The sequence below is a fragment of the Mizuhopecten yessoensis genome, unplaced genomic scaffold (assembly GCF_002113885.1).
Source record: "Mizuhopecten yessoensis strain PY_sf001 unplaced genomic scaffold, ASM211388v2 scaffold757, whole genome shotgun sequence".
NCBI classification, from domain to species: domain Eukaryota; kingdom Metazoa; phylum Mollusca; class Bivalvia; order Pectinida; family Pectinidae; genus Mizuhopecten; species Mizuhopecten yessoensis.
This window is the reverse complement of record NW_018403706.1, coordinates 317440-330437: the sequence shown is the minus strand read 5'-3', so window position 1 is coordinate 330437 and position 12998 is coordinate 317440. Positions and strand designations below refer to the sequence as shown.

Below are 12998 nucleotides of genomic sequence, written 5' to 3'. Positions count from 1 at the left end.
GCAACATATGTACTGTGCAGTGTTATATGAAAAGTCTCGAGATGTTCCGAAAAGACGCACCTGTCATATTTTCTGTCAATTTTCCTATGGAGCTGACTATTCTTTCGTGAGCGTAGGGGAATATATAAGGCTGTACGTCAACCTATTAAAGTAATAAAATAACTTCTTTCTGTATCAAGGTGAAACGATACATCATTTACATACACGTGGTGAATGCAAGATACGTCGCAATCACCTTCTGTTATTGAAAAATGGACTCGTCCAATACAGAAGTTTGTATATACCGAAAGTAGGGCCGACTGCTAAGCAAGACATAACGACACGGTGTAAGTGTGTGTATCATGGATGGCTGATCGTGAATATTGGAGTACGAAGATAGTAAAAACTTAATTTAGTGGTTATCATTGAATGTGACCGGCGATGAAACGACGAGAATTACGATGTGTGCAAGGCGCAGTATGTTTGGTTGGTCTCGTGTGCCTTTTCGGCTGGGATCGACTTGGACTTCTCACGTTTGACAGGTCAGTGGATGACTGGCGACATGCAGGTCAGGTCGCAGACACGTGGACCAGTCGAGGTAAATATCATCTATGAAATAAAAACAGAACTCAACTAACATACATGCTTATATGTAAATTATAAATGACATGGCTCCAATCCTACATATCGTCTGATGATTAACACTGCACCAGTATAAACATGTCAGAATCTCGTTAGCTATATCATGTACCGAGTTCTAGACAGTGATGAGGTAATTACGGAACGCTACGTTGAACACCACTTAGCGATAACGTGTGTTATATATCATATACTAATTTAACCATGAGTGTCTTATTGTCTGATCACAGTCCAAGTCAATCACACGGTATATCAATTAAACAGGATACATCATATTTATAGTGAAGAATGTTTGGATAAAGTAAAAAACCCAACAAATAATGCTTTGTAATTGGACACTGCATTTAGATATGCGTTTTGCATTTTAATAAGCCAACCCTGGGACATATTCTTTAAATGAATGCTACGACAGCCAAGTTACGTAATAACTCGCATAAACTGCATGGTCACTGTCAAACTACCATAGATCCCAGCTTCTACAATGGTGTTGGAAAAAAGACAAGGTTTCTGTATTTTTTAAAATTATATTGGAGAAAAAATGAGATGGAATATTATTCCCTACAAGTAATACATAGGGAGGAAAAACCACAGGTTGGTCCTGATTCATGTTTTTTTAAAATTATTTATATAGAGAAAAGATGACAGACAGATGTTGTCCCTTTGTTACATTACATAATAGTTTTCTATCCAGCTAAATTATTAACCACACTAAACCACTTTACAATACATAGATAATCAATTAATATAATCAATATCAGTACCTTGCAGAAGTTGCCTTATAAGGCATTATCACATAATGTACTGTGTTATCCAGTGAATATACCCCATGTCATATTTTTTTTTGCATATTAACCTATCAGCCCTGTGATTGGTTGTAAGTTTCAATTGTGACATCATGTTAAGGACAAGTACATGACGTCATAGACTTACACACTGGAGTCATAATGGCGGCTTTTTACATTTCAAGGTTGCAAGAAAATTGTTGTTTTACACGAATAAATGCCACAAATCTTGATTATATGATTAAAAGGATCTTATACTCGTTTTCATTTCATATGAAATTTTGTGAAACTCATCACAAATTTTTCATTTTAGCTCACCAGAGGCTCGCTAAATTGAAAAATTCCTAGACTCGTTTCATATATCTCATATGAAATGGAAACTCATGTATGAGCCTATATTCATATTAGTGGTCTTAAGCTGATTCTGTTTTGTGCTGGGACCATGATATCAGCTGATGATATATTTCTCTTGAAGTACAATTGTCACATGAACAAATCCATTGACTTTGACATGAGTATACCAATCAAATTATTTAAGACTGCATTGTACAAGTTCAACCAAGCCTCAGGTTTGACAACAATTGTTGGCTAGTTAAACCACTGACTGTACACTACATCACTAGTACATTACTATTAGTGTATGCTATGTAACTGATATGATCATTCAACAAACTGACTAGTTACATGGAGGTATATAATATTGACTCGGAACCAATCACATGCTAAAAAAGATGAATTAAAGTTTTCAATTAGTTTTTTGACCAATGAATTTAATCATTTGCCAATTAAGTAATATTCTTATTACTTACATACAATATAGATAGTTGAAGGAGAAAAATACTCAATTGTCGCTGAAATGGCTAGCAGATTTTTGTTAAAAGCCTGCTGGTTAGACGCTTGTCCTTTTCAAGCCACCAGTCCATAGAGCAAATTAAAAAGGCCTGGTAGTCCTTGAGGACAGCATTGGTCTTTATAGAAGCCAAGTGATGGGAATCATGAATTGGGGGTTGTGTTTGTAATTCCTAAGTGATCTTCATTTTGTAAATATCTTCAATAGTTTATGAATAAGACATTTTCCCTTAATTGAGGAAGATAATTGATTGCTAATTGAGCTACTTCACAGATTTGTATTCGTGCATATTTGAATAAGGAATATTAGGTCTGTTTTTGTTAGTTTGTTAATACAAATGTAGGCAGTGTTGTGGAGATAATGTAAAGATAATGGACATAAAGTGAAGGACAGATAATGTAAAGATAATGGACATAAAGTGAAGGACAGATAATGTAAAGATAATGGACATAAAGTGAAGGACAGATAATGTGAAGATAATGGACATAAAGTGAAGGACAGATAATGTAAAGATAATGGACATAAAGTGAAGGACAGATAATGTAAAGATAATGGACATAAATTAAAGTGAAGGACAGATAATATAAAGATAATGGACATAAAGTGAAGGACAGAGTTTGAAATGGGTTACCAACTCACCGTTGGTGTACGATCTGGAATAAATAAAGATAGATAGCAGAATAAATAAGGATAGATAACCAGCAGTACTTGTCAAGCATTTATGGGAATTACATGTTATTACTTGTAACCTGGAAACAGGGCTTTGTCCAGCATGATTAGCTTGACAAGTTTAAATATAATTCTTCGTTTGGTTTATGTATAGAAAATATTCCTTATTCCTTTATGCTGATACAGTTTGTGAACAGATTCAAGAAGGATCTGTTGACATAAAATGGTTTTCTCAAATAATTTCTGAAAGTTAACCAAGCTTAAGACAATGCCTATTTCAGTGCGATTTACAAGCTTTCTGTACTGTTGGGGATTTGTAATTGTAGTTGAACCAAGCGATAATTAATTGTAATTGCTGAGAGAAAGGTCCTTCGGATGCGTCATAGCAGCGCAGACTGATGATAACCGTTACACCATCATAAGACAGGGTAAACATTCAACAAGGTTTCCTAGCTCCCACAGGTCACTATTCTCACATGAAGATTTAGCCTTTCAAATTTTCTAAATAGATTCAATTAAATAGAATTGGATGACTTCTATGGTAATGAACGTGGATTTACTCCAACAGTGAAAGGGACTTTTTACTGTTATGTCAGCACAACTGGCCATGAATGTTTGTTGACCATATCTTAAAGTTGACGATTGAAAGAGCAGCATAATTAGACCAATGATAGGCCCTGTGATACCCATCAATTCCGTTAATATACTTTTTGTGGTATTACATGTTTATAACACTGCTGTGATGATATGAAGACAGTGTCCTCTAATGGCGAGACCACCGAGAGGCCACCGAGAGGCCATCGACAGGCCACTATAAAGTGTGTCCCCCCCCACCCCCACTGAAATGCCGTAACGTAGACATTTTAGCATGACAACATACCCATTACGTTTTTCCGTCAATGTGTAAACAAAGGTACCTAGGGAGACACCAATGAAAATATTGAGAAGATAAGACAGAAATTAGGGGTCTCACCGTCCTGAGTGTTGTTATGGAGGTGGTGTGTCGATTCCGCTCTTTTGTAAACAAAGATTATTATTACGGACAGAGGGACACAAGGACACAGGTACCTATGGATGCACTGACAAAGCGATTACTTCTTAAACCTCCCCCCCTCCCCTCCCTTCCCCTCCCCATCCTGTCCCATCACACACAAATACTTACCTAATAAGGGGGTTAATCAAAACATTCGCTAGTACCACTTAACATGGTTTCACGACTGATTTTGTTGATTGACATTGTACAAAGTTGTACTTAAATACAATATGACCCTAAGGTGTGTGATGAGATCTACCAGCGTCAGTTAATTAATCCATTCCCAGCTATTTTTATCTCTTTTTCCTGTCGTTCTTATATTACATATCAACATGTTAATGAGATGAAATTGTTTGAGTATTTTATGATAAATAACTGTCCAAAATTCATTAATGTCGGTTAATGTTTAATTTATATTTTTGCAAAGGTGAATATTTCTTTTCTATATGTTCCATTAGGTATATATTTTTTTTAGTACATGTACATATACTGGTTATGTTAATATGCTTCCATTCCTGTCAGAAACTAGCAGGGAAGTATCATACATTATAAATGGGGCATGGCTCAGATTCCATTTATTCTGATGTTATGCCGCCATGCGTGAAATATGTTGTTTTTACTGTAGAGTGACTGTTGCAGCTGTCTATTCACTTGTGATACCAAACGTTGCTAACGGTGATTAGACGATATGTTGTCACCGAGATTAGGATTTGACAAGGTTTTAGACACTCACCTCGATCACGTTATAAGAGGGCATGTCCACTTCCAGACACACCAAAAATCTCAGAGTTGCACAAAATACAATATGCAAAATAATTGGTATGCGGTTCCAGACTGCATGTTTAACAACAGTGAACTAGTCTGTAGATATCCCTTATATTAAAGAATATGAAATTTCTGCAACTTTTGTCCAATTTTTGTCCAAATTTATTAATTTTTACTTTATAATAATAATAGTTATATACAACATTTGATATAGTGTCCTATCTAGCTAACATAAGCCACTCTAAAGCGCTTTAAAGTACGTAGATATACAATTAATACAATAAGCATGTATACATTAATCAATAGTCCTATGCCGCCTGGCTAATATCTCCCTATGTGTGTATGCCTGCCTGTGTGCTGGAGATGTAACGTGTTCTGTTTGTAGTGGGACCGTGCTTCCAACGGCATCATTTATAGTGCCATCTCATTTAAATGCTACAGCACAGATACCACAACATCCACCCCAGACCATTTTCTACTCTATCGGTGTTATTGGAGTTGTATGGGCAGGAGAAAAACACTTTCTCTGAATATCCATGCATAAGACGACTTCGGGGATCGAACCCCGGCCGCCTGCGTGGACGGTCGGAGTGTTATAACCACTCGACCAATCCGCCCATAAATGAAGACGAAGATTTACTACTGATTTACTTTTACACTGGAAGTGGACATGTCCTTAATAGCAATCACGGGACTTTCATTTCGAAAACTTCTGTCTCAGAAATGTTGTATTATGAACATGTTTTATAACAAAAAAGCATAAGAATTACCTGCAGGGTTTTAAAAAACCCCAAAAAAACACCCATCATGTAAATGTGGAGAATAATTAGTTCACACAGTTTATTTCTTCAAGTTCCATAGAAAATGATATTAATCTGTATTTTTTCTCTCTGTCCAAGTAGTATTATAATAGGTTATGATAATGACTGTAAATGACTTATTTTTGGTTGCTAAGATATTAGATATTTTGTAGTATGCGAGACATCTCTTACGTCAGCTGCAGACTTGTAAGACTGTTTGTGTTCCAGTACTGTCTCTGTGTATGAAGTCTGAGTTATGACATTTTTCTATTTGTTAATTGAAAAAGCCTTTTAGATAGATCATCTCTTTCAGACTAAATATTCCGACTTTTATTAGTAATTATGCAGAGTTTATTCCACAGTGACACTTAACTGCTGAATCGTGATTTTCGTCCAACGCTAACCATGGTAATACAGGCATTTTTCGAGTGGAAGCAAATTTGTGTCAATAATATTCATGAAATTAGGTTGTTTTTTCTACCTGTCATTACGACACAAATAATTACATGTATTTATTACAGCCGGTGACAAGTTGTCATGATAAAATGTCTGAGACCAGCTGTCAGGAGTGATGACTGATGTACTCAAGTCTCATATAAATAAAGAAACAGTACATTCAGGCAAACAAGTAAAATAACCTTCGTACATTTGTTTTTGGATTCAAATTGTGGGGTGAAATTTGTCCCCATCTCTCAGGATGTAGTGCAATTTTCTCCCCTCCCCGACCTGACCCGAGCCGATCTCTCCTCCCCGCTTTGTCCATTAAAACAATTCTGTGGATATTACTTATATTTATTCAAAATGTTGTTTACATTTTTCAGTGATGCATGCAAACAGTATAATTAATAGATTTGGATTCATAATTTGATTGCAATTGTGACATGCTTTTCCGATTGAAGTCATATTTCCGAAATAAGAAAACGATGTCATCAATCAATATCATATTGATATATCCACTTATCCTTCTGTGTATCATCAGCATTTATTCCATAGGGAGCCTCAGCTAGATTAAATATCACACAAGTGTATAGATCTACTGTCCATGTTTTGAGATATACATGTAATCAAAGGGGCTTCTATAATGACTGTTTGGTTTCTCAGGAGATACTATATACCATTCAAAGTACACTGTACTCTTTAAGTGGGCATTTCTGCCAGTAAACTTGTGAGTTGTCATATATCCCAGTATCTCACCTCCGACAAGAATGTCATTTATTGATTAAGAAGAATCATAGTGTGATAGTGAGTGTATACAGGTCTGTAAGAATTGTATAAAATCTGTTCTGATGGCACAGTTGAGTTATATCAGTGATGACCATGAGATCATCTTCAGGTTTGATGTCCATTTCATTGAAAGAATATATATCCATGACTTCACCATGTAATTGAGCCTTTATAAGGATCCTCGATGCAATAAATTTGTATTTAGTTTGTTACTTGAACTCTACAGGATTGTAGAGAAATAACAACACTCCGAAGGAAAGGGAATTGGGCGGAGGGGTTAGGGTTTGGGGGAGTGAGGGGATTGGGCGGAGGGGTTAGGGTTTGGGGGAGTGAGGGAGACGAGAAGGAATAATTTCTACTGACCCGTTATATCAGTGGTAGGTGACCCATAAAGCTCATCTCCAATAAAGAGCAGGAGGATGGTCCGATGGGGCCAGGTGCATGGGAGCCTGTAATTGGAGTTTTAGAGAGTCCAAGAGTCAGGCCAGGCATGATCAGCTTTAGCTAAGAAGAAGCAGAGGTCATCGGCCCAGGATATAGGGGCCCTACGTAGTGCTTGGAACCCGCAGGTCATTGGCCCAGACATGGGGGCCCTAGTGCTTGGAAACATACAAATTAGTTTTTAGAGAGTCCTAAAATAATCTTGAGAATTTTCATACTTAACATGGTCATCTCTGAGAAGGTGCAGACCATTGGCCTGGAATATGGGGCCCTATGGCTTTGAAGCATACAAGTGATGTTTGGAGAGTGGACTGGAAAGTGTCTCCTAGGCTGGTGTCTTTGGCATGGCCATTCCGTAGGTTTAGACACCATAGTTGTTATTTACTCTGATGAGAGGGATAGAGCACTGTATTGTTGTGGACCACGAGTGTATACTGTCTGTAGATCTATATATTCTGTCAATGAAGCTTTTTTATATATCGGTACACGTGTACATGTACAGGTAACTATTGTATTGAAGCTGTTATGGGTTATTTTTTAAGATTAAAAAAATTGATGATAAAGCACTTTTGAGTTTTTATAAGCAAAACTCATCAATATCTAGGAAATAACATTCATTAATAGCTTCAATCACGGAAAGATCTCTCTATTTAATAACATATGTTGTAGATATGTGCATACCTTTTTCCGATATTGCCCCGGAGCCATAGTCTTTCTTGATGTTTCCATTAATGATTCCTATTGTATGACATCATATTATACGGAGGTAATATTCAACAAATAATTGCCTTAGTTCGTAGAGGTCAGATAGGTTGTAGAGGTATAAACAGTCAGCACCTTAAAACTGTAATTTATAAGTAGGTTGTACAGGTATAACAGTCAGCACCTTAAAACTGTAATTTATACGTAGGTTGTACAGGTATAAACAGTCAGTACCTTACAACTGTAATGTATACCTAGTTTGTACAGGTATAAACAGTCAGCACCTTAAAACTGTAATGTATACGTAGGTTGTACAGGTGTGATGATTATGTGATTTTCGGTAGAGTGATTCCCCTTTGAACAAACGTTAAGTAAACGTTCTTGGAATCTAAATTTGTATTGATTTCTCTTTATTACTGATGATTAGCAAAGTTTGATCAAAACCAATATTACCAGAATCTTTTATTAATTACTTGGAATGGATATGACATTATTTCTGTATACATGTATGTTGTAGGATAGTTATTGATAAATGAATAAATGTGATGATTATGCAAATGACCTGGTACCTTGTGTTCCTGAAAATGGTTTCCATATATAATCAGGCTTATGCCAGTGGTTTAGGGTTGGCTGTGTTAAAACTACAGAGGATATCAAGAGGCATTCTAGACAGCAGAACAAGGTAAGAACACCTGCAATATACTATACCAGAAGCTCCTGCATAAGGGGTCGCCTGCAAAGGCTACTCTGGTGGCTATATTGTACATTGTGTTCAGTGGCAAGTACTGTACGTGAACGCAGCTGATCTGGTACTTGTGTGCTGTGGTTTAGAGTGTGGACAGTGACAAGTTGCCTCGGAGCTGCCAGTGATCAGCTCGGTGACAGGGTACCTGGGGACTGTCAGTGATCAGCTCGGGTGGCAAGGCCGTACCTGGAGCTGGGAGTATCAGCATTCTGATCTGCTGGTTGGAGAGATTGTGTACGTCCAGGCGACGTGTGTCGTGGTTCGACAGCACGGGTTGATAGGACAGAGGTACTGTTCTGGCCGACATTTGTATTCATTTATAAATATTGTTGATATCGAGGATCCCAATCCCTTCTAGAGCAGGTAGCTCGGTCATAATTGAGATTCACACGGTGCACACACGCTACCATGGGTTGCACGTTACATTTTAATGGTGGAAGCGGCGGGATAATAGTTGAACAAATATTTGTGCCTTCAACATAAGTTCACAATGGATGAGATTAACAAGACGATAGAGGAGCTTGAGTCTCGCATCGCGTCCTATGGTTTGGGACGGAGACCTCAAGGCAGCGCAGCGCGGCATTCTACACCCAGGATCACTAACACGGGCATGTGTGACAATGAGAGGACTATGGCTGACTCTGGAATAGTGACAACTCGTAGATCTCAGGTCGACCTTGGTGCTGATCAGACACGGAGCGGGATACAACTGGAAGATGCTGATCAACGTACAAAGTTCGTCCAAGTTGATCCACAGACGAGTCTGAGCCCAGTCATTGATGGAGGATATAGAGGAAATGCTTGCGGGGTCAGTCTGCCGTCTGCTCACTATAGATATGGTGATGAAACTGGCACCAGTGAACCCTTGACACGGCCTTCTTATAGGTATGATGACAGAATAACGTACCGACAACGATGTGATCGCGGAGATTCGGACGACCAGAGGGGCAGGAGAACACCGGCGTGTAACATTAAGCCTGTGACGTATGATGGCAGTGGATCATGGTTAGACTACAAAGCTCATTTTGAATCATGTGCTGCTCTAGCTAACTGGACTGAGGAAGAAAAGGGCTTATACCTGGCCGTTTCGCTTCGTGGACAGGCACAAGGAGTGCTTGGTAATCTTCCCGGTGGATCTCTCAAACAATATAAGGACTTGGTGTGTGTTCTTAGTGAACGGTTTGCATCGCCAAATCAAACTGAACTCTACCGTGCTCAGCTGAGAGAAAAGCGACAAAGGCCAACAGAGACTTTGCCCGAGCTAGGGCAGAGTATCAGGAGACTAGCAAACCAGGCATACCCGACTGCCCCTTCCGATGTTATAGAGGTCCTGGCAAAGGAACAATTCATTGATGCATTGGTGGACTCTGATATGAGGTTAAGAATAAAACAAGCCAGACCAGCAAGCCTCAACGAAGCCATACGCCACGCAGTTGAGTTAGAGGCATTTATCAAATCTGATCAGAAGCACAAAGAATCTCCAGGATTTTTACGACCAATAGCCCAGACAGAGGCTTCTGCTCAACAGAGTGATCGGGGAATGAAAGCGCTGACAGAAGGGATGGCGGAAAAACAGAAGTCCTTAGCCAGTCTCAAGACCCAAGTAGAAGACTTGGAGACAAAACAGGGTAAATGGCGGCAGCCAACGTCCAGGAACAGAAACAACCTGGGGAATTGTTACAACTGTGGCGAGAAAGGGCATTACTGCAGGGATTGCACCAAAGAAGGAAAAGTCAACCGGTCGGACAGTAGAAATGGAAGGTCAAACGATACTCAGAGGAAAGAACAGGTTGGTGTGCATAGACAGGCAGGAGAACCAGGAATATATGTCAAAGTGTTGATCGAGGGAGTTATGGGAAAGTTTCTGGTGGATACGGGAGCGACAGTTTCGCTTATATCTGACAATATGTTCAAAACAATCTGCAGCAAAGATGGGGACAAACGTCACCTGACAGAGGTATCTTGGGATATTTTATCAGCAAACGGGGAACCACTGGCAGTAAGTGGCCAGACGGCTGTGGCCAAGGTAATCGACAATCACCTATACAAGAGAAGCGTTGTAGTGGCAAGTTTATCTGTGGACGGTGTTCTAGGATTAGATTTCATGAACGACGAAAAGTGTGTGGTGGACATTGTGAAACAAAGCCTTACCATTAGGCAGCAGAAGGTAGACTTATTGGCCGAAGGGAGGAAAGGTTGTTATCAAGTGACTATTTCTGATACTCTGAACATTCCTCCAGAGTCGGAAGTGGTCACCTATGGTCAGGTGATCATTCCAACAGGTACAACTATGCCTGATGGGATGAGTATAATAGAACCTGCAAAGAAATTCTTGGACACCGATAGAGCCTTGATAGGAAAGACTTTGGTAAATAATGGTGGAAAAGTACCTGTGAGAATCATGAATGTCTCCCCTGATGTCAAGGTGGTGCACGCAGGGACGGTTGTCGGATCTCTTACACCAGTGGACAGGGTAATGGCATGTGACCTCATCAGTGAAGAAAAGGAGGCATTAACCCCGGCATTAAAAAACCTGCTAGAAAGAACCAGCGAAGGGCTTACAAAAAAACAAGTTAAGCAAGTACGCGCCTTGATTCTTCAACATGTAGGTACATTTGCAAGTGACGATCAAGACATTGGCCAGACCGGTGTTGTGAAACACGCTATCAATGTCGGTGGTCACCGGCCAATCAAGCAGCCCATTCGTAGGCTTCCAGTTCATACTAAACAGACAGTAGATAAGCATATCGACGACATGCTCGACAAGGGAATCATTGAACCTTCAACTAGTCCTTGGTCTTCTGGTGTGGTTCTAGTGAAAAAGAGGGACGGCAGCACTCGGTTCTGTGTAGACTATAGACGTCTCAACGATGCAACTATAAAAGACGCCTATCCGCTGCCGAGAATTGATGAATCACTAGATCAGTTGTCTGGAGCGTGCTGGTTTTCCACACTTGATTTATGTTCTGGCTACTGGCAAGTAGAGATGGAAGATCAGGATAAACCAAAAACCGCTTTCTCGACCACGCGCGGGCTATATCAATTCAACGTAATGCCGTTTGGTCTATGCAACGCCCCAGCAACATTCGAACGACTCATGGAAACCGTGTTGCGTGGTTTACAGTGGGACATCTGCCTCATATACCTGGATGATGTTATTGTCACTGGCAAAACATTTGAGGAAATGTTAAGCAATTTTGGGAGAGTACTGGAGCGCCTCGCAACTGCAGGCTTGAAACTGAAGGCGAAGAAATGTACGTTATGTGCAAGAAAAGTTCCTTGGACATATCATTTCTCCTGAAGGGGTATCCAATGACCCGAAAAAGATACAAGCTGTAAAAGACTGGCCAGAACCTACAACTGTGACGGAGGTGCGATCGTTTCTCGGCTTGTGCAGCTATTACAGGCGATTCGTCAAGGGTTTCTCTGATGTCGCCAAACCACTGCATAAACTCACTGAAAAACACAACCGGTTTGTTTGGACGAAAGAATGCCAGGAGGCTTTCGATTGCCTCAAATCAAAGTTATGCCAGTCTCCGATACTGGCTTACCCAGACTTCACTCAACCTTTTGTGCTTGACACCGATGCAAGTGACCTGGCTATTGGAGGTGTATTGTCACAGGTACAGGATGGGCAGGAAAGAGTGATCGCGTACGCAGGTCGAACACTGTCAAAGTCAGAAAGGAAATACTGTGTTACAAGGAAAGAGTTGCTTGCTGTTGTTTTCTTTGTCAAGTATTTCCGCCATTACTTGTATGGAAAGCATTTCCTTCTGCGTACGGACCACAGTTCTCTGCGCTGGCTCCTCAATTTTAAGGACCCCGAGGGGCAGCTGGCAAGGTGGATTGAAGTACTCGGTATGTACGATATGACTATCGAACACCGACCAGGATCTCAACATTCAAATGCAGATGCTCTGAGCCGACGGCCTTGTGCAAAGTGCAAGTTTGATCCTGCATGGAACGTGGAATCAAAATTGTCTGTGTGTGTGATGACGGGGACAGGATTTTGCCAAGATGAAAAAGTCGGTGAAAAACAGGATCCTACGGAAGGGAAATCCTTGTCACTGCTCCAACAAGAAGATCAAGACATCGTGCTCATACGGAAGTGGGTGGATACTAAGGTGAAACCCAGTAATACAGACGTGCATATGGGAGGAGCGATGGTGAAATCTCTATGGTCACAGCGGAACATGTTGATAGTGGAGAATGACATGCTATACTGCAAGTGGCAAGACACGAAAGGTACAACGTTGCAGGCGGTAGTACCCATGACTGAACGCAGGAACATGCTGAAGATGTGCCATGATCATCGGACTGCGGGTCATCTTGGAGTGAAAAAGACCTTAAGCAAGATAAGACAGAGTTT

The 12998-nt window shown here is 40.1% G+C and overlaps 1 protein-coding gene across 1 annotated transcript in view; it reads left to right on the top strand.

The window, feature by feature from the left end:
• Positions 1 to 262: 262 nt before the first annotated feature.
• Positions 263 to 12998, top strand: part of LOC110452486 (probable sodium/potassium/calcium exchanger CG1090) — a 76094-nt gene continuing 63358 nt past the window's right edge. The window contains exon 1 of the mRNA XM_021501050.1: positions 263 to 577. Within this exon, the coding sequence (XP_021356725.1) occupies positions 421 to 577 (157 nt within the window). The 5' untranslated portion in view covers positions 263 to 420. The remainder of the gene's footprint in view (positions 578 to 12998) is intronic.